The 23,376-nt window shown below is 31.0% G+C and overlaps 1 protein-coding gene across 6 annotated transcripts in view; it reads left to right on the top strand.

The window, feature by feature from the left end:
- The window catches only part of LOC130903502 (ubiquitin carboxyl-terminal hydrolase 47), a 50,303-nt gene extending 27,408 nt beyond the window's left edge, over positions 1-22,895 (top strand). For all 6 annotated transcript variants that reach the window (XM_057815635.1, XM_057815636.1, XM_057815638.1 and 3 more), the window contains 14 exons: positions 3,482-3,881; positions 6,336-6,725; positions 6,828-7,036; positions 11,687-11,862; positions 12,082-12,330; positions 12,404-12,686; positions 13,012-13,182; positions 13,278-13,499; positions 14,126-14,332; positions 15,260-15,497; positions 15,885-16,058; positions 16,229-16,597; positions 19,964-20,215; positions 21,144-22,895. In XM_057815635.1, the coding sequence (XP_057671618.1) occupies positions 3,482-3,881; positions 6,336-6,725; positions 6,828-7,036; positions 11,687-11,862; positions 12,082-12,330; positions 12,404-12,686; positions 13,012-13,182; positions 13,278-13,499; positions 14,126-14,332; positions 15,260-15,497; positions 15,885-16,058; positions 16,229-16,597; positions 19,964-20,215; positions 21,144-21,321 (3,518 nt within the window). In that variant the 3' untranslated portion in view covers positions 21,322-22,895. The remainder of the gene's footprint in view (positions 1-3,481; positions 3,882-6,335; positions 6,726-6,827; positions 7,037-11,686; positions 11,863-12,081; positions 12,331-12,403; positions 12,687-13,011; positions 13,183-13,277; positions 13,500-14,125; positions 14,333-15,259; positions 15,498-15,884; positions 16,059-16,228; positions 16,598-19,963; positions 20,216-21,143) is intronic.
- The last annotated feature ends 481 nt before the right edge of the window (positions 22,896-23,376 follow it).

Raw genomic sequence — 23,376 nt, 5'->3', positions numbered from 1 at the left:
TTATGTTATAAAGATTATTTCGATGTTTAAATCTATTAAATCTTCCTCGAATACCAATGAAAGTTTCATTTATATCTCTCGCCTAAGCCTGAATATAATTAAAAATTCTTTTAGCTTTTTCCATTATGATAGTTTGGCTTAATGGAATATTGCGTTTAATTTCGTCGTCAATCCATATAAACAGTCGTTTTTCCATTTTCTCTATAATGTTATTTCTAAAACGCGTAATTCTCTATTGCAGACTTAGTTGCAGTTAACGATGACGGTATTTTATCTTTATTCTTAAGAATTATTCTTATTGTTGAAGTTACCAAAATCATTGCAGCACTAATTTGAGAATCTAATCTTCTAATCACTTGCATTTCAGTTTCTAGTGGAATGCTTTTTCTGGTTGCTTAATTTTCTTGTTTTTCATTATCATCCATGCTAAAAACTAATGATCATAATATTTGTCACTGTATTAATCGTTATAGTATCTATTATATAAATTCATACACTTACAATAATGTCATCAAATGTTTCAAATGATAAAAATGCGTCCATACAGCACCTAACCGACACAACTACATGCACTGTTTAAGATATGTTATTTGGAAACCTGGCGCTGCGCACTATTTCGGGAAATCCCCGAGTTGAAATAAAAGAACGCTAAAGCGAAATAGCATTAAACGGGGCCTTACTATAGTCCAATATGACTGATATTTTTATAATTTTTTCACAGCATTGATTTTATGTAGAAAAAAACTGAAACATAATAATGAGACTAAATGAACATACAGGAAGAAAAATGAAATTTTTGAGAGATTTTAAAAAATTTGGCAACTATTAATGTGATGTCTCCAATCACGTGATTCCAATTTTACTGGTCCCGAATAAAAGACTAAGTCGAGAATGTCAACTGATTTATTTAACGTAGAAAGAAGGAATGAATTAAAACGTGGTAAAATAGGGTCTTTGCATATTTTTTTATACGTTAACTACGTTTAGTATATCGTTCTTAATAACACACCGTTTTGAAATTTTTTTAAACGGTATATTAGTACATAAAAAAATGAACTTAAATATCTAATTGACGCGCCAAAACGCATTTGTTGTCACTCACTGTGACGTTGTGTGACGTAGAAAGTAAGTAAACAGACTTAAGTGAGGTTAGAAATAAATACAGTTTAAACAGAGTTTTTAGGATTCTTTTAATGAAACACTCGCATAGCTGTGAGTATTCAATTTTTGTAGAATACAAGATGACGTATCGTTGGTGCATTGTATCAGAATATACAAGCACTAGTATAAAAACACTAAATAAAGTTTGATTATGCGAAAAAATTCTAAAAAAACTACTGTTCCAACCAAATTCGATTGCCAGAGAGATTGGAAAAAGGCATTTCGTGATAACCTCGTCATTAACCTTGGCATTAAAACGATAAGAAAACCGACATTATCGAAGAACTTAGTGCCTCACCTTCAGCTGGCTGTTGTAGATGTATAAACAGCAATGGATTTCAACTTTATAGAAGTTGCAAAAAGTGATTCCTCATTATATATTTTAGAAGTTTCTTCATCATCGCCCATTTCAGAAGTTATAAGAAATCAATCCTCAAAAATTACAAGTGATAAGGCAGTTATAGTAAAACCACATTTTCGGAGTAAATATGTACAAACATCTACCAAAATGATTTGTAAAATTTGTTCGCCGTAAAGTTTAACACTGTTGAGTCAGCTACATCGAAAGCTTTAATCAAAACATAACCTTCAAAGCTCTCATCTTTATCACTACATTTTAATAAAGTGATAATGACATTACTATAAGAAAGTGTAATTAGTATAATAATTGATTATTATTAAAGAACGTAGCAACTTTGCATGCATCTACCTGACGTAGATTGTCCGATTTTGCTTCGATAAATTCTATTTCGACCATTATTTCAATTAGAATAGTCTTTGAAACCCTCACAAAAACACAAATCATACTAAACAACCAATTACCTCCACTCACAACAGAATGGCGTTTGAAAGGAGACACGCGGCGACCACGTTTCAGTATTTACTTACTTTCTACGTCACAACCGCAGTAACCAATACAAACATATTATAATAAAATACATTTCAACTTTTTAAATATGTTAAATACACAAATTACCGACCACTGCAAGGACCCTATTGCTTACCTGCCCAGTAGTTATAAACTAAATTAATGACATATATTAAAATTAAAACTAATGAAGGATATTTGATAATCATTATTTGTATACAATACTACAATTAACAATTGTTATAACATACATTCACATAAAATACTATAATTAACAATTGTTATAACATACATTCACATAAAATACTATAATTAACAATTGTTATAACATACATTCACATACAATACCTTACCTTAACGAAAAAAATGTTTAAAACACAAAAATGAAACTATTAAAAAATTCTAACTTTGTAGTAACAGATTAAGTATTCCAATTACTATCCTTACATTATGAATATTATATATATTATATATATTATATATATTATATATATATATATATATATATATATATATATATATATATATATATATATATATATATATATGGATATGTATATACTGCTACCCAAAGAATCTATTGCGTCCTCATTTCTGGTTGCGATACTGGAGACAGGAGAACCCAATGTTTACAGCTGATCCATCAATCCCACTCCTTTTAAAAAGTCAGGCATGTGAGATGGTTTTAATTGCCAGAGATCTTCGTCTGTTATTTCATACGCACCCAGGTGTGGTGATCTGGAGTTCCTTAGTGTTTCTCTCACACTTTGAGAAAATGTGTGAAGTACAAAATTAAAGAATATACAGAAATACCTCAAATTGAATTTATAAAAGTTATAGAACTCACATTTACAACAACAAACTTGATATGAATATTCCATTCTTTTTCCAATATGTAGATGATTGCATTAGTGCTGTACCAAAGAATCAAATTAAAAACATAAGTAAAAAATTCAATTCTTATCATGAAAAACTTCAATTCACAATCGAGGTTGAGCAAAATAATAGAATCGATTTTCTTGATGTCACATTATATGAAATTAACAATAGCATAAGAACAGAATGGTATACGAAAAGTATGGTTTTCTGTTTTACAATAGAGTTGAAGATCATGGAAAAAAAAACAAATGGACCAAGTGTAGGATAATATTTCAAAGACCCAGGACGGTCTAATTAAAGTGTGAAAAACGTTTAAAGACAGTTCCTTGGACTGGAGTAGGTTTGGAGTAAAATACATCAGCGGTCAATAGGACCGCTCTGGGCTGAGGGGAGAGTTCAGTTGCAGACCTATGAAGCGCACCAGGGCTCAATGTGTTAATGTATCTTCCAACTTTCTGGTATATGTAAAATTAAAAAATATAATTATTCACTAATATCAATCATTCATGTGAATTTTATAGTTCCAAAGAAACTAAATTATTTATTGTTGTTACTCTAGTAATTTTGTTTTAGGCGCTTCAGCAAGTCCCACAGCCGGAGACGTTACAAGCACAACATGCGAATCTACTACAGCGCTGTTGAACGAATTCGACTTTCCTATTTTGCGCCCTTATTTGAAACCCATCATCATAGAATCTACGAATTATGTGGGGTTAGTGAATCAGGCTATGACATGTTATCTGAATAGTCTACTACAGACCCTTTATATGACTCCCGAATTTAGAAATGCCTTGTACAATTGGGAGTTTGATGGAGTTAATGAAGCTAGATCGATACCCTACCAATTACAAAAATTATTTTTAAATTTGCAGACTTCTTCGAAATCTGCAGTAGAAACAACTGATCTTACAACAAGCTTTGGTTGGCAGGATCGCGATGCTTGGCATCAGCATGATATCCAAGAATTGTGCCGGTATGTATATTTTATTATATTCAGTTCTATTAAATCTGTTAAATTGATTTGATTCAGTCGAGTAATATGGTTAAGATTGTGTGATGAATGTAAAAGTATACATACTTGTTATCTTATCGACACTACTAAACCCAGTTTTAACCCATGAGAGCCCAAATAATTTTTTTCGCTTTTTGTCAACTTTAACTATTTTTTTTACAAACATGTTAGTAAACAAATAAAAAAGTACATTTTTTTCTACATGTACGTTTATTTAAAAAAAAAACGTGTTTCCAAATGGCATCGTTAGGCAGAAATAAGTACAGAATTCCAAAAATTTTAGTAAAATTAAAAAACTTAGCTTATGTATGAAAAATACAATTGCATTCCAAACAAAGTCCTATATTACACTTTTTACACATTTTTCTCATTATAGAGCAGCAACCTTTACTTGCACATCGTTTTTATCAATTGCGTTGTTATTCCCACAGTGTATAAACTTTGGTGTCCCAATAACCTGGTTGTCCGGGTTATCCCAATATATCCCAATAACCCAATTTCCCGGTTTTTTCAGAACCCACTAAGAACAAGAATTCCCATAAAGCATTTCAGTTCATCAACTGTGATATCTCGTGTCTCTGTATGTAAATGTTGGAAAACATCTTCATCAAAAAATAGTTCAAACAACATTACAGAAGACATATTATAATTTTGGTTGTAGTCTGGTTTGGGAAAGGATTTACACGTAGGTTAAAGATCGTCAACAGTCCAACAGTAATTTTTTTCTACAGTAGTTGGCTGAAAATACCTTTTTAATTTCCTCTTTCTATGGTCTGTCTTCGGTGCTGATTTTAAAGATTTCTGTTTAATCTGCTTCTGTAATATATGGTTTTCCATATCGTTGGTCATATATTCTTCAGTAGGACCAATTCTATGTCCATTTGCTGAGACCAATTCCACGCCAGCTGCTAATTGGCGACCAGGAAGCTTATCTATGTTACAATCATTGTAATCTTCCTCCCCCGACTCTTCATCAGTAAGAGAACTGTCTTCAGGAAGTTCAATATATATATTGATTCCACTGGTAGTTCATTAGAATATACAATTTGAAGAGCTTCCTCCAAAGAAAAGCTGTGCTTGAAAAAAATGTTATTTCACATCGAAACGAAACTTTGCGTGCCTAGAGTTTCAGTGGCATGTGGAGGTGTTATACAAATCGATATTATGAATAAATTTTCTTATAGAAACATGTATTTCTGTTTACTTAAATACCTCATGACAAAAGTATGAGTGTTTGTTTTTGGTGAAAAGAGAATTTGTACTTACTCGAACCGTATGTCCATAACCTGCTGACAAACAGCTATTCGACCACTACCTGCAAATTGCCATGAATAGAGAAGACATTATACACATCCAAGTAAATATATATGCTGCCATATATCCAATGCTTTCCTAAGCTTTTTTGAAATTCGCGCAGTAAAATTATATATTTACTGTGGCCATTTGGCAACATTAAAGTTTTGTTTTTGGTAGCTACACTTGAACTGTACTGAAATGGACCAGTGCAGGCCAGTTCATGAGTGTATATAATTAGTTCGATAGGATATAAAGAGCGATATATTGCAGAGAGCAATGGAGCATATGTTGATTGTTTTATTTGAGGTTATTTGATGTGATTCAGGCCTTGTAATATTAACAATAATGGAAAAAGATTTAGTACTTTTTGATAATTTATGTCCGATGATGAAGATGTAGTGCCACCATTTCCAGATTACACTTATTGCAATGTCTTGCACTGCACTGGCTGAACTGACTCTAGACCCAGTGCAAGCAGTACAGTGAACTGGGTGAACTAGATTTCTTACACTGTGAAGAACAGCGACACTAGAGCAGGTTCTGCTACAAAGAACGCTTTAGTTAACACTTCTTGAACTAGTTCTGCCAGTGCACCTACCAATAATAAACCTCTAAGGTCTTGATGGATTAAGCAAGTATTTTTTCACGATTCTTCTCCTTGTCTTATCCTTTTATCTTTTTAGCCGTTGGATTGGGGCTCTGTGTCAGCTTCAATCTATTGTTTTTCATGATGCAAGAACTGTCAATTCTTTAAGTGTTTTCTCTTTATTTTGATCTATTTCTGGCTCTGCCCTTTTTTCCTTAGCTTATGTATTTCCGTAAGTTTCCTGATAATTCTTTGTTGGCTTTCTTATTATATCTTCATACCAAATTCATATTTTGTATTTGATTGATTATGGATGTTTTCCCATCAGATTTTTTGTCTTCATTTCTTCCAAAAATTAATTTATCACATTACAAATGGAAACTTTGTTATTGTAAATGATTTTGATTTGATGAGGTTTATAGATATTCTATTTTATATTTTTTTGTAACATGCATATAATATTGAAATACCATGTATTTTTTAGCAAACTTGGGTTTAATATATTTGACTCATTATACATTAAAACATTTTAGGGTTATGTTTGATGCCTTAGAACAAAAATTTAAAGATACTAAACAAGCAAATCTGATCAATGATTTATATGAAGGCAAAATGTTAGATTATGTCAAATGTTTGGAATGTGATACTGATAAATCTCGAGAAGACACATTTTTGGACATACCTCTTCCTGTAAGACCTTTCGGAAATGCGGTAGCGTACAATAGCGTTGAGGAAGCTTTAAGGGCATTTGTTCAACCAGAAATATTGGATGGAAATAATCAATATTTTTGCGAGAAATGCAATAAAAAATGTGATGCTCACAAAGGGTTGAAATTCACCAAATTTCCTTATTTGCTCACATTGCATTTAAAGAGATTCGATTTTGATTACACAACTATGCATAGGATCAAACTCAATGATAAGTTAGTATTAGTATAAGCTATTTTTTTGTCAATTTCATTAACATTTTTTGTGAATTTATAAACAGATATGTAACTGCTCTTGTTAAATCAATATATTTTTAGGGTTGTGTTTTCGGAAAAATTAAATTTAAATTCACTTATAACAAATCCTCATTCGGAAAGCGATTCTATAGAAGAACGGGAGAATGTTGTGAAATGCGACGATTGCAGTACAACAGATTCGGGGTCCGCAGATGATGAAAGTTGTCAAGGAACAGACATATCTTCCACTGTAAATGGCCAAGATGATAATTGTGCAAATAGCGATGAAGGTAAAATTTCTATATTCATATAATGATATCTCGGAATATAAACTCACTATATCATAAAATAGGTAACAGTCTATCAACTGTAGTCCAGGCCACCTAGATAATGACAATGAGGTGTTACATCCGATTTCCATGAACCTGCATCGATTTGCATGAAAATCTACCCTATAAGTGCATATTACTCTTAGAGGTGAAAACTACCCCTTATAGCAAAAAATCAATAAAATTTTAAGTTTACGCTTTTAATAAGTAGAAAAAAATTTTAAGGTTTGAATAAAAAATTTTTAATGCTTTAATATAGTATTTATAATTTTTCAACCCTGCTTGATGTATTTTATCCCTTACAAAGCACCTCTGGTTAAAATGAAATTTAAAAAAAATATTATTTAATTACATTGTGGTAGCTTACTTATATTAAATTGACTTTTTATAGTAGGGGAGCCCAAGCGGGGATTTTTGAAGTGACTCGAGCGTGTCAGAAAATTATATAGGGAGAATCCTTGCATCCTTTAATGTACCTCTACCAAGTATGAACCCTCCATATGGTGGGGTGTGTTGAGGGGAACCCGTCTGATTAGTAAAAAAAAAATCGATTTTTAGAAAAACTCGAGCGCGTCAGTCATTTACAGTATGTACGCGCATTATATTTCTGGTAACTATTAGATATTAATCTGACGATTAATTCAAGGGGGCTGGCCGTAACGAGCAGTTGGAAAAAAAAAAAAAAAGTTATTCGAGCGTGTCAGACATTCAAAGTGTATGTCAACTAAAGCTTAAAAAGTGTCCTATTAAAATATCTGACGATTTGGACATGACACAAACTCATAATATATTTTTATATATGTAAAAAAAAAGGTGATCTTGAGATACTCCAGCGCGTCAGATTTTTATGCAGGAGGGTCAAGTTGATGTCATAGTTCTCCTGAATAATAATCTGACAATTATATAGAGGGATATCGCTAGTCTGACCATTTTGAAGGAAATTTAGAAATAATATCTCCGCATTTACGTACAGAAATTGGATAATTTATTAATAAAAAATTAAATATAGATCATTACAATTTATAATAAATTACAGATCATTAAAATTTAAAATACATATTTTAGTCTTCATCTCCACTAGACTCATCTTTGAAGTTTGTTTCCACTTCAACTTCCTGGACGTCCTCGTCATCTCGTGATTCTGTAACTAAGAATGGTTATGATACATTATAATGTTATATTTATGTTATGATAGTATAATATGGAAAAAAAAACGTACCTGAATCTAAAGTATCTCCTAAAATGTCAGGTGTTATGACGATGTCTTCGTACGCTTCAGGAAGTTGGTTTCCTAGGAACCAAGTTGGCTCCAATTTTCCATCCACATTTCTCCATCCGTATTCTAGTGGTGACATTTCCGTAGGAATACGATTGTGAGCGTTCCTCCACAAACAAGCAATATATTTCGTTCGCAATAAATGTTGTTGCAGCTCCGATCGACATGGTGGCAAATTACAAGCATCGTAATTACGCACATTCAGTGAAAAGGGTTGAAAAGGGTATCATTTACTTTGTACGTTTTATTAAATATTTCAATCCTAGCAATATTAACGTCAGCTAGTTTTTTAAACCCGTACAAATGGCAGATGAACGATTCCACGGTGGAAGATAATGCCTCAATATTATATGCTTCAGAGCCCAAGTTTGCAAATACTTCTTGTATATTTACAGATCCCATTAGAATCTGTAGAGGCCTTTTTTTACCTCGCCTGTACAAAGCTGGGTTGTAATCACATCCCGTTAGAGCATGCAGAGCTGGTAGTAGTAGAGAAAGAGCGAGAAAAAAAGTGAGACGCGGAGTGGGGAATACACAGCTCTCAGCCGCTGTACGCTTCACCTTTGCTCCACGATTCTACTAACATCGCCCCATGAAAACTGTCAGATTATTAGTTCTTTGTAATTCTAATAGTGTTTCCTTCAAAATAAAAAAAAATTGAAATGCGCTCGAATATTTCAAGGTGACGTTTTTTTTTTACAACTTCGAAACTCGCTTGTTTCTTAATGTCACGCTCAAATTGTCAGATTATTGAGATATACAATCTTCTCAATGTAATTAATCAACTTTTTCTTAATCTGACACGCTCGAGTTTTTCTATGGATCGATTTTTTTTTACCAATCAGTCGGGTTCCCCTCAACACAACCCACCATATGGAGGGTTCATACTTGGTAGAGGTACATTAAAGGATGCAAGGATTCTCCCTATATAATTTTCTGACACGCTCGAGTCACTTCAAAAATCCCCGCTTGGGCTCCCCTACTATTATTTATGTTCAACTCAAATATTTTGCATCTCAAATGTTCAACCCATATGTATTGATTCTTTTTGATGATTTATTTTAAATTGACATCTTTTTATCTCTTTTGACTTTATTTATTTGTATTTATAATTTTCAACCTCTATAAATCATGCCCTATTTCTGAAAAAATATTTACAGGCGTACTTATTATTATAATATTAATTGAAATTTTTTAACTCGAATATTATGTATTTAAAATTTTCAACATCTATAAATCATTCCTTATGACGTAAAAATGACAAAATTTATTTACAAGATTTATACAATTATGCTTATTATTCGTCCTTAAAAAATTATCTGTTAAGGGGAAAAATTTTCAATTACATTGGAAATTTATTAAATTAAATAAGAAAATTATATTGTTAATTCTATATAATCATTCTATTTTATATATTATTGGCGCACAATTCTGGCAACTACATGATGCACCACATCCTTTTTTGCAATTGTAAAATATCATTTGCAGTAGTTCCTATGCCACATTTTAATGGATTCCAATGATCTTTTATTTTTAATCCATCCCCAAGTATTCCCTACATGCTGTGAAAATTTCATTGAAGTCGATGCAGGTTCGTGGAAATCGGAGGTGAAAACCTGGTATCTTGGATTAATAGTGGTACAAGGATAATGAAGGAATATGATTGCTTAAAGGAATGCTTATTATTCGAGTTTTGATGTGAAAAAAATGTGAAATTACTCATTTTCAATAAAATATCGAAATAATTTCAATTTCAATAATAATAAAAATGTCTTTAGTCGACTGATGACTTTGCTCAAAATATTTATCCATTTCGAGCATAAAATTTTTCTTACTGTGATCTTCCACTATTTCTAATACAGAAAGATATGCTTCATTTCAAATTATTTCTTATTTAATTTTATTTAATGAATTCTCTCCCGTGAAAAACAATTGCAGCAAGAAAACTTCTTCAGCGGGAAATACCACATTCATTTTTTAAATAATAAAATATAGGAATAGGTCCTTTGTCCCTATTTATAATAATCTCAATGCTTTTAAATGCATTAAAACAATTATTGGGTAACCCAAAGATAAAATACCAGATTTGGAGAAGAGTTGTGACATGATTGTGACATTAAGTATGTTGGGCAGACTAAGATGTCCGTTAATGTCTAGTTTAAAGAGCACATTGCTACTCTTTTCGTTCTTTTCTGTCCAATGGTTGTATCTTTCTTCCTTTCAGCTAGGATAGTACAACCTCAGCGCTGCAGAGGAGCAACTCCTATATTAGGGCCAACTACAACAAACCTTCCTGCTATAAAAATTTTTCCTTATCCTACCTAAAAATTTTTGAATGAATCTCTCTCTCTCTCTCTTTCTAATAGGTTTTAGTTTGCTTTCTGTCTCCGAAGCTGATAAGTTTGTTATGGAAATGCGCGTCGGTGTAATTGTAAGTGGTGTAGTGGTAGTGTAAACAGTGTGTCCAGTATGAATATCACCAACGGTTAACCATAAGGAAAGATATTGTAATTCTAACAAACAAGGAAATATTTTCCAAGGATATAAAATTGATGAAGTTTTGTGAAAGTATGATCGGAATGAAAGTGAAAACGATATTTTAAAAAAACTATTGTTTACAGGTTCTGCAGGTTGGTTATACCATTCACAATGAATGTTCAGTTTAAAATACTTTAATTAATAAAATTATTTCTTTTTGGGGTCTCCCACATCATCAAATTTATTTCCAAATGATTTTTTTCAAATTATTTAAAACAAAACGCTTATACACACTGCTTTGAGAAGTTGAAAATATCAATGTTGTGAGGAAATATAAATAATTCAATATGGGGGTAAAATTATAACAGAACAGAGATAGATAGGAGACTATATCTGTTAAATAAATTTGAATATTTAGATGCTGATAGGGGGTTTTCAATTTTTTTCATTTTTTTAAATTATTCCCTCAATATCCAATGTATCAAAGCAAATAAACCTAACAAATATTTTATTTTCAAGTAAAATTATTTGAAGCATATCATGAAATAATCACTATAAATTATAGGTTACAAAATTTAATTTTTGTGAACACTATCGTTATAATAATGATTGGTTTCGATTCTAATAGCAAGTAGTCGAGTGGAAATTCGGTTTTATGGAGATTTACACTGGTATATTGGAATAATAATTATTAAGAATTTTACATTGTTATTTTTAGGTTCCCCAAAATATTTTCCAATATCATATGTTACAGTGATTTATTATCATTAATTCACCTTTTGAACTAATTAGTATATTCTCTAGTACCACGTAACGTTTTAATCTCTGCAGTGAAGTATTGTATTGGACTTTTTTAGGTATAGATGTAAGTTCAGGAAATAACCATGATGAAGATGCAAAAGGTCCATACATCTACGAATTATTCAGTATTATGATTCACTCGGGTAGCGCTTCGGGAGGTCACTACTATGCTTACATCAAAGATTTTGATAAACAATTGTGGTTCTGTTTCAATGATCAAAGTGTCACAGGGGTAAGAAATTCATTCAACATTATTGCTAATTTCTAAGGGGATACAGAAAAACAAATACATAGTTAAGCTACATTACAGTACTTAATGTATTGAGATGTTGTGGTGGTCCATTAAGCTTTGCAATTCTGAAACCAAACATACAAGTCTTGCATAGATACATATACTAATTGCATCTGGTGCAGAATCACTTTTGTCTAATTTTAATAATCATTTATACAGATTACTGAAGATGATATAAGAAAAACTTATGGTGGAGGTCCTCAAAGAGGTTATTATTCTGGAGCTTATTCTTCAAGTACAAATGCTTACATGTTGATGTATAGGCAAATAGATAAAGATCGAAATGCTCGAGCTATGGGATTTGCGGACTTTCCTCCGCATATTAAAGAATTGTTGGCCGAAATAAGACGAAAAGAAGAAGAAGATAGAATAAATAGAGAAAAAGAAAGTGAAATGATGCGAATAGTAGTAAGTGATTTCTGAAACCTTTATTCAATTATAACTATTAATTGATCTTCATAGAACACTATCTATTTTTCAGGTCTTATGTAAACATCCTACGACAAATACCCTTAATGAGATAAAGATTCACGTGTTCAATGATTCAACATTAGAAGAAGCCGCCAGGGATGCTTACCAACGTTTCAACTTGAGTTCTTCTCAGGTAGATTTGAAGGATTGCCGTCTAGTGGTTTTTAATAGAAAACATGAATGCATCGATAGTAGTTTTGAGTCTGACGAAATCAAATTCTGTGATATTGTAAATAAGTTGAAGAATCGTGTTAACCAATTTACAGAATGGATGTTAGAAATTAGGGAACCAGGTGAGTAACCTTACAAAACCTGATTTTAATTATTATGGCGAAAGTGGGTTTCTCCACTCAAAATAAAATAGGGAAACATATGCAATAAGTGTTTTAAATACAAAAAGGATTGAAGGTGTTTAAGTACCCCAAAATTCAAATCAAAATGATGTCGTGATATTTTCAATTCACTCACAAACAAACATCGAAGCAAACTCAAGAAAAGATTGTGAAAATGTATTTTTGCCTTTTTGGATGCTAATATTAATTTCTGAATGATTATTATTATGCAACAGATGTGTTTGAGAATTAAGGTTTGAAATTGTTGAATTTGTTTTTATTTTAGAAACTCCTTGGGAAACGTATTTTCCTGGTGGTATTAATATGAAGGTATATCCCATCATCCTAGAAACAGAGGAGATAAATGAACCAAAAATTGTACGAGTAGATGTAAACGATACTGTTCATGATCTGAAACAAAAAATTGGCCCATTACTGAATATTAACCCGTCTAAAGGTAAGAAATTTAATTTTGTTTCAAATCCTGTATCAAGATTTCAGTTTTTCGCTAGTTTAAATTACCCTTTTTATACAATTATAATATTTTTTTAGTCAAAGTGGTAATAGAAATGTATAGCAATGAACCAAAGTATTTGGATAATGATGAAGCATTAGTTAAGTTTGACCCCAAGTGCATCAGTTACAGACTATATGCTTCTAATGCCTTAGATGAAGATCCAGATAAAAGTTTCCAGTTTTCGAAATTGAAGAGGTTAATATCACAATTTGGTTATATAATTAGTCTGACAGTTATTTTACCTGATACGGATGTTGGTAAGTATAAAATACAAATTCTGATCAATAAGATCTACTAGACTTTAATTTGATTTTTGAATCAATATCAAAATCTTAATCTAGAAGAATAAGTAGAGTCAAGTTGTAACAGTTTAAATTGTTTCATGGGACTCTCATTAAATAAAAAGTATTTTCTAAAGTTCAACCCAAGAAAATTATTTTGACTAATGTTGTGAAGAGTATTTCTTTGAAATGTTGCAGTTAACTAGTACTAGTGACTGTTTGTTTCTGTTTCAATTTAATTACTAAATTATAAGCTAATGGTTCGCTCTGGTTTCGTAAGGGCAGTGAAGCATGTCTTTCTATAGAAGCATAGAATAAGTGTCAAACACTCCTTATGAATCATCCAAATTTTTTAGTTAAATTTTTATGAATATTTGTTCAGTGAGTTTATCATGAAAATTTAGACATACAGACGATGTTTTATAATATGACGTGATTCAAAAAAGAAATTTATACATAGTTATATGTTCATTGTGAATCACTATATCTGTATGAAAACTCAATAGCTTCTGAGTTTATTGTAAACAGATGCAAGCACATCTGATAATATTTAATGTCAATTTAAAATTTCGGGCTTACTATAATATTTTATATAATTTTAGCTACTTTGGAATCGTTGTCCATTCCATCGTTAGATTTGAATCAAAATTTGGACAAATTAGAGCTAGGTAGCGGTGATAGGTGTACAAACTCGCCGAATTTGAGAGTGTCGCCACAGCCGGGCCCAGGAGATGGTTTTGGCGACCAAAGTAATAGTGAAGATAGTAGTTTGAGTGATAGTGATCGAACTTTAGTAGGAGAAACTCCCGGTAAGTAAATATTCTTTTGGGTTTTTAAGACAGCATTTACAGGTGACCCATATTTACAGCTCAAGTTGTACAATTTGGTGTAGTTGGTCGGTCCTCCATATTATAACATTGTGGCTGTTAACTTTCCTACTGAAATGGAAAGTTGTCGTGTTAGTAAACATTATGTGTTTTACAAAATATCTATAATCATTTCCCACACTTTTGTCTTTCATCTGGCTTTAGTTTACATTGTAGATTAATTGTTAGGGGAGTCGTTTTGGCATCTATACCTAGAAGATATTTTGTACGAGACTCTACATCTCGATTTTTCTGAGGATTTTGTGTTCCACTTTCCAAATTATTAGTACTTGTCCTTCAAGGTACTTGAGCTTTTGGATGAAATGGGCAGGACATTCGCTGAATAGATGCTCTACTGCCTCCTTGACTTAAAAATGAAGTGAATTTAAAAAAATTTATAAAGAAGCTTAAAATGAAACATTAAACAAATTTTATCATAATCTTTTATTTCTCAGCTGTTCAGCAGTAATTCAACAATATTCTTCATTTGTTAAGATTTGTAGCTCCTTAAAAGTCATGTTTAGTTTGACATTTTTTTGGGTTGTTTGTATTTAAAGCGACAATAACCATTAAATTTCAAAATATTCCATATTAAGGTGATTAAAAATTTTTCATTTTGTTCTTATGTTCAGCAAAAAGTTCCAACACCGCATACCAATATTTCTACTGAAAAGTCTTTCTTATTGCGAATGAATTATTAAAACAATAGAGTTTATGTATTAGAACAAAGACTCATGACTGTATATGACATGTTCAATCATATTCTATTTGTGTTATTGAAATTTTATGCAAAAATCTGTTAAAAACTCACTTTATATTACAGCATCAGTAATTGGAACTTGGTTTAAATTATTAATTTTTCATTTTTAGGTGAACACATAGGTATGTTACCAAGCAGTCCGACCTCACCCGCAGATCAACACATGTCTCCCAGCGATCCACGAGAAGACAACTATAATTATGACGCACTTGGTCATTCTGGTGAAGAAATGAATTGGGACGACGTCGATACGCAGCAAGACGAACAGTATTCTCAAAATTATTACTTTAAAATAACGAGTGAAACGCACAGTAATGAGATACAGAATTGGGATAATACTGTTATTAGGTAAGTCTAATATGAATTTGTTACTATTGATATAAATCTTATAACAAAAATAAGAGAAATGCAGTTTGAAAGTCTGTCAACATAGAGCAGGTAAAAAAATTCGTAATGCCAATTCTGGGCTGACTTGTCGAACCTTTTGCATTTAAGTAATTAACAGTGTAGACAAACAAAAATCAGTAAATGTTGGGCAGTTATCTTATATAGTCATTCATCGGAGTCATTGAAAGGCCTACAATGAAGTTGGAACTGTAGTCAAACATAGGTCTATTCTATCTGGGGTAGAATGTAGGAAATTTATCTTTAACATGTTCTATAAAATATTTTAATTATTTTTCTTAAGAGTAGTCAAGTTAACAGGTAATATTTAGGCAATAAAAATTGTTTCAGGAAGTGTAAAGTATTAGCTGACAAAAGAATGACATTAGAGAAGTTTAAGAAAAATCTGGAAGTTATTCTAAGAGTACCATCAGAGTATTTTAAAATTTACAAACAGTATGTGAGTTCAGACGAAGAATGGAGTTGCTTGTCAGATACTTTAAGGTCTGCAAAGGATGGAGAAAGGTTAGTACTGAATCTAATTTTCTTTTTTGATAAAATTTACAAGTTTTAAATTTTCATTTAAGTATTGAATTTTTTAGCAGAAAATTTTCTCCTACCAGTGCTCTTATTACCTAACAAGAAAAAACTATTCTATTATGGTCAATTGATATGTAATAATCTAATTTTTTTAGAATAACGATAAAACTGGGTCGAGTATTGAGGAAAGATGAAATAAAATGTCACGTATATCACTTGAAACTTGATACGATGGACTTAAACAACTTTTTATTTGAACATATCATTGCAAAAGGGCAAACAGTTGGTACAGTTAAAAAAGAAATTCTTTTTCAAGCAAAAAAACAGCATATGCTTGATATTCCTTATCACAAATGTCGATTACGTGAAAAAAATTGGAAAAAGCCCAAGAGGGTGTATCTAGATGATCAAAGGTTTGACAAAGATATACTCGTTTTACCCAATATGGATGTTTACCTACAAGAACTTCCTGATGTGGAACAAGTTACAAGTCGTGACCAGTGTTTATTCTTTGTTAGACAATGGTGAGTATTATAATTATTAGTGTGCACTTTATGTATAAATTCGAACTTTTTCTGGATTTGCTATAAATTAGTCTCAAACTAAACAAAAATTTGTTTAATTTATGCCTCTCTTTGGGTGTTTTAAACATTATTTGAAAAATTTAATTATATTTCTACCATATTATAGACCTTTGCATCAGTGAAATATGTTGCCAACACTTATTGCAAGATTCCTTCTGAGTTCAAAATCTTTAAAATTTCAGGATTAATAACATAAACTTGCCGATGCTTCATTAACTCCCTATTAAAATAAATGAAATGCATAAAAGGTTTCAGAAATACCGTTGCAATGTCTTTCCATACATTCATGTGGTTCTAACTTAAACCAATTCTATATGTTGCTTAATTTCAACACACAGAAGTAGTTTGCAAAAAAAATTTTTCAGAATTTCAATAGAAAATAGGAACTGTAATTGCAATTTTTCGAACCGCAATAGTATCAGTTGTCAAAGGGGAGGATTTTTTTAAGTTGCAAGGAGTGTCCACAGAGACTCGTTCAAACGGAGCGGGAAATCTACTCGAAGATCGCCTAAATTTAATATTAGGGATGAATAAGTTATCTCCAGGATATCTTTTTTAAAATATGAGATTCTGAATAGCTAATCTCTCCACAGAAAAAAAGCAAAGAAAATATGTAGGATGAAAAAAATTGAATTTTTTAGAAGACCAAATAATAAATATAGAGGAAGAATATAAGAATATTAAAGAAAGGAAATTAAAAAAGTTTTACAAAGATGTTAAACACATAAGAAAGCAATACGAAAGTAATACCATATAAATAAAAGAAAAAGAAGGAAACCTTGTAGGCGACGAAGAAGAAAAATTAGAAAATAGAAAGGATATTTCCAAGAAATATTTAATGTCAAAAATAACAGAAACGAAAATACACTCGAAGAAATTCCAGATAAAGAAAACCTTCAAAATCAACTTAGGGCTTTATTGAACAGAGAAGAAATTGAAGAAGTGATAAAGATGAAAAACAATAAAAATCTTTGAGATAATTGAGTAATAAATAAAACATGATGGTCAACAGCTAAAGAACAACACTTGTAATAGGGGCATATTTAAAGTTAGACATGACATCAGGATCAATTCTTGAAATCCAACATGATTTTCAAATACCTATCTCATTTTATTTTCAATTAAACTGCCAATATGTCCCGGAATAGTATTAATATTGTTTTTAAAATCCTCTACCAAAAGTACTTGTCGCTTTTCCAATGATATAATTGTTTTGCTAATGCAACTAAAGTTGGTTTTGATAGAAGCCAAATTATTGTGAAGTTCTCTATTGTTAAGAATGATTTCTTTTCAATTGATTTAGTTGAGATTTCAGAAAATTCAAAAATTTTTGAAATTGTAGAAATTTCCCGCAAAATAGATGGCGACGTCAAGCCATATTCGCCATATGGTTAACACTGGTTCTAGAGGAAGTGGAATATTTAGACAACGTTCTTTAAACATTAGCACTCTCAAAGGTGCTTTATCAAATATTTTTTTGTCATTATTGATTAAATTTTTAGTGAATGGAAATTGTAAACATATGGTTTCGGAAATACTATTAATCCCATAAGCTAAACATGTGCAGTGAATTAAGTTGCTGTAAAAAGCTTTTAAATTTTTAGACGCCTTGACTATGTAAACAGCTGCATCTGGAAATATAAGTAGTACTTTTTCTCTTGGTACGGCTTCGGGTCAAAAAAGTTGGCTACCCCTTCATGTACAAATTTGGATATGGTGTTACTATTTGTTTTGCTTAATTCTTTTGAACTAATTAAATATCCTTTTGTAGGAACTTCGTGCCACAAAACTCCCACCAATAAATTTACTATATACCATCCACAACTATCTGTAGTTTCATCAACAACAATTGCTTCCAATTATTGCTTTAATTTGTCGAATTATATCGAGATATACAGAGAAACATAGTTTTTGCGTAGAATACTTTCGTCTGGTATATGTCCTTTGCAATGTTTTTCCAGGAATTTGTGATTGTTTTTTAACTTATTCAAGGGAATATTAGCTATAACCTGCCATTGCTGAGATTTAAATTAAATTATTTTTTTTTTCATTACAATTACGACCCAGAGTAGATGCTAAAGAAGAACCAATTGTTTGTACTTTGTAACACACTGAATCTACAATAAAGTAGTTTTTAGCTGCCTATATGAAAAAATATTTCTGGGTAATGCATCGTCCTAGAACATACACCCTTTCCAAATTAAAGTAGCTCTTTTTAATGTTAAATATCTTTTTCCTTACTGATTTTAGTGATTTTTTTAAAAGTAGATACAAAAAAAAATATTTTTTAAATACGACTGATTTCAAAATTAAAATTTTACTCATTGGATCAAACATATTTTATAGTTGGGTGAAGTAACGTCTTTTCAAATAACATATTTTCAGCTCGTTGCGAAGGTAAAGTTTACAACTTGAATATCTACAAAATAGATAATACTTTCGGAAAGGATACATTTCATTCAATCTATTACCAGGTTTCTAGGTAATTATTTATAACAAATAAATGCGTACAATCTAATACCGTATTTCAAAACACAGTAAAGCAATAAGAAAAATTGCTATAAATATATGGTTTCTTAGTAACTCGGTAATAAAATTGAATAAAATCTAAGTTTTCCAAAAGTTTCACTACGGTTTTATTAATTTTGTAGATTAAAAGTTGTAAGCCTAGCTAGTTTTAAAATCAAAGACAGATTAGCTTTGAAATTGACCAAATTCACTACATACTTTTTACAAAAATAAATTAAGAGAAATTTGATAGGTATTGAGATGAGGTTTTTTATATATAATACGACGATCTATCAGCAGGTAAATTTATAACTTACCGTTTTTACGCAACCTTTACAAAATATTTTTTCATTTTTCCAGTTTAATTTCCGGGTTATCCTGGAGCCATACCCCTAGGTTAATATTATTTACTTTTGACCTTATTGATTATTTATACACTACTACAAATGATTATTTATTGTACTTGAAAGATCGCTGGCTCGACCTGATTTAATTGAAATATCGCGACCAAGAGCACCATACTAGCAGCTTAAAACTGCCTACACATCTCACATCTATTTTTAAAAGTAAATACAAACATCGATCGGGACTTCCTCGAAAAGCTCGTGTCACGTCACGACCCTCTCAACTTGTTGCGCCATGAAAATAATTCCTTTATCGTGATTGGAACGGTTAAAAAAAAGCGTCGATGTTTATAAAAAAAAAGTTCAAAATAAGCACGAATTTATTATTAAAGCCCCGACCTTTAGAACTTTTACTTGAAAAACTATTCACTCTTCAATGTATTGTTTATTTTAGGTGTCCCTCAACTTTAACTCTTCGACCTTTCCAGGAAGTAGTTGTAGATAACTTAACGAGGGATGAACTGAAGAAAAAACTATCTGAATTATCAGATATACCTGTAGAACATTTAGAAATAACCAATGTGAAACAATCCCTTCCGTGTGATGTACCTGTTTTAGAAATGGAAACATTAGTATGGCAGCTGCAGGTTCCTAATTTAGAAGAATGGCCTGTTAATGCGGAGAATGGTACAATTTTCTTCTTCAAGTGAGTTTTAATTTTGTTTTTATTTTAATATTTCTAATATCATATTCACGTAGTCGGAAATATGAGTATTAAGACAATAAACAGAACGTTTCAAGTTCTTTAATTTATTATACAACCTTTTATTGGATAGTCTGCTATCAAAGACTGCTAAACACAACATTTTGTTCAAATTTTGATAGGAGTCAAATGAGAGGTGTCCTTTCAATTAAAAGAAGAATAATTTAAATAGTCATGAACTTATTAATGCGATACCTAACATGCTATAGTAATATTTTATATAAAAGAGGAAGTCACTGTCTGTTGAGGACATGGGATTAATTCTCCATAAGAAAACCATAATTTAAAGTTAATCCACATTTCTAACAGAATTTTTCAAAACAATTATCTGACTTCTAATAGTAAGTAGTAGTAAGTTTCACTTTATGGTGGGTCATGAGAGCAAAAGTTGATAAAAGCAAACCAAGAAAAAGTTGAAAAACACACCAACGTGGTTTTCTAAAAAAGAGACATTTGAATATTTTTATATAGGAGTATCATTTTTGAGATACCCTATAAAAGTATTTATTATATTTTATTTTTTTATTTTTTCTTAATGCTGTTTTCATCAACTGTACCGCCCTTACCACCAGCTTAACTAGGACTCAAGCTGTAACACTATTTTTTTATTTCTTACTGCTTTCTACTACTTTACTATTTAAGTAAAGTGTTTTTGAAATTTTCTCATTATTATATTATTTGGACTATAAATTGTCAACTAAAAGGATAAGCAAGAAGTAGCATTGCTTGAGGTGATATTAGTTATTACGAGTCAAACTTAACCTGATAGAGAACTGAAGCAAGTACATTCCCACACTTTTTTAGGTTATAAATAATCCCACAAAAATATCAAACTTAAATTATGTGAAATAATATTTATTTTGTTTTAAAGGGACTACCGAGAAACCATGAAGGAACTCACCAGTGAAGAAAGAAAAGAATTGGCCCAAAAAGAAAATACCCGTCTTCGCAGATTAAATCCATCGTCATATTCTCCCGCCGGAGAGAGAGCCTTAAAGATATACTTGGATACGTCGCCAAGTAAATCTGAAGATAACTGCATAGACTGACATGCCACTAATCAATTTAATTCATTATTATATTGCATCATTACGTGAAAAAATCAGAGGGTGATTGTATATAAGCGCGTTTCAGAGTTGTTTTTATATTATTTATTATTATTGATATGAACCAATTTTACAGAACATTTCAAAGTCTAAAGTCGAAATATTGAGTCGAAAAATATTTACAGAAATAGAAAATATTTGTTGAAAATAATTTCCGTAATTAGTTGTATTCTATTAAAATTCATCCCACCAAGAAAATTAATATATACACACAATAGAATAAAAAAAGATAATTTGTATTATTTCTTCAAGTCCCATTTGGTTTTAATAGATATTATGCTAACTTAAATTATATTATTGTTATAAACTTCTTTATCAGTACTTGATGTATTAAATATTTTCATTTTTACAACTCCTAAACGCGACCTAATTTATTGTCCAACGAGAAATTTTGTCTCAATATGAAATATACTAAAAAAGGGAAAATGTAAACTGAATATTGTCTTGTACAAATTAGAAAAAAAAAACAATTTTTGGCTAAACTCTTTAAAAATTACATTACATAGAGACATCGATCAGTCAATATGCAAACAGTGTAAGTATTAATTTACAATAAGAAAATTATTTTAAAATTATTATACAGGGGATATTTCAAGGTCTAATAGATCTCTAATGAAAATCGAGGAAATTTTTTAAAGAAGAATACCAAGCTATTATTCAACGTAATTACCGTTCTGATTCAAACATTTGGTAGCGATTTCCTTTTGTTATAGAAATAAGTTATCTATATTCTTAACTAATTTGAGGTAGTTTACCTAGAAATTGTGAACCATTGATATTCATGAATCGCTTGATCCAAGTTAAACTAAATCATCAGTTTACACTTATTTCTTTGCTAACTGCACAATAAACTTGTTCCGCCATAATTGCCACACTTCTTTATCATTCATGAACATCTCGGCATACATTTTACATATTCGTCTACTTCAGTTTGTAGAAATCAAATGAATGATTTAAATTCACCTGCACAGAGACCTAATGAAATTTTCCTGAAAATTTTTTCTAGCCACTAAGGATACTTGAAAAACCAAATTACCCCAATATTATACAAACTCCATAACAAAATATAGTGTACTGGAAAAAACTATGCATTTGACAGCATATCTGATCGTTGTCATCTATATGAATTGAATATACATAAACCAAACGTCATTAGCGAAATAATGTATTATAACTAAAATACCGTTTGTGTTTAAACAAAATGAAAATGAAGTTTTTCAAAATAAAACTAACCTTGTGCTAGATGTCGGCGCGAGCATTAAAAATTGAATGCTTTTATGTTAATATATACAATCAAAAAGTCAAACCAAGATTTATACCAGAGTATCATTACTTTTGAACTTATCTTTATAAATTAATTTTTTTTCTTCTTCTTTTCTTTATTTAAACACTTCGGTGTTTTAGCCGAATCTTTGTGTTGCTAATACTTTAGGCGCACTTCATTTTTTCGAATTATTTTTGTTGACATTTCAGCGGATTGCTGAACTTTTTTTGCGAAATAAAATGAAAGTTGATTATGTGTTTGTTCATAGTTACCTACCTCTTTTCCTTTCTTACTTTATACTTTTTCTCCAATTTTCTCAATTTATTATTTGCATTGATTAGGAACTTCCGAATAGATACAGGTTTTCAGACGGTTACATTCGGAAAGAGGAAGGATAAAATCTAAACAAATAGAATTCTCGGGAGAGGGGTATTAGAGGACAGATTTTTATCAATTAAAGTTAAAATATTTAATAACACATTAAAATGAATCTAGAAGCCTTGATAACCGGGAAAAAGACGGGAGTTTCGCAGAGTCAAGAAAAATTTTCAGTAAAATTTGAAAGAGCCAACCAGGTGTAGCCACTTGGTGTTGGTGTAGCTCTAAAACCTTCCGGTTGATGCCGAAAATCGCATCATGCAATCGAAATACGGGCTCACGTATTTATCTATGGTTGCTTAACTAACGCTAATGGTTTTTGGATACCCCTAATGCGTTTAGGAAATACATGGGTC

The sequence above is a fragment of the Diorhabda carinulata genome, chromosome 2, assembly GCF_026250575.1.
Source record: "Diorhabda carinulata isolate Delta chromosome 2, icDioCari1.1, whole genome shotgun sequence".
In the NCBI taxonomy this organism is placed as follows: Eukaryota; Metazoa; Arthropoda; class Insecta; order Coleoptera; family Chrysomelidae; genus Diorhabda; species Diorhabda carinulata.
The sequence above is the reverse complement of the archived record's forward strand: the minus strand, read 5'-3'. Positions and strand labels throughout refer to the sequence as shown.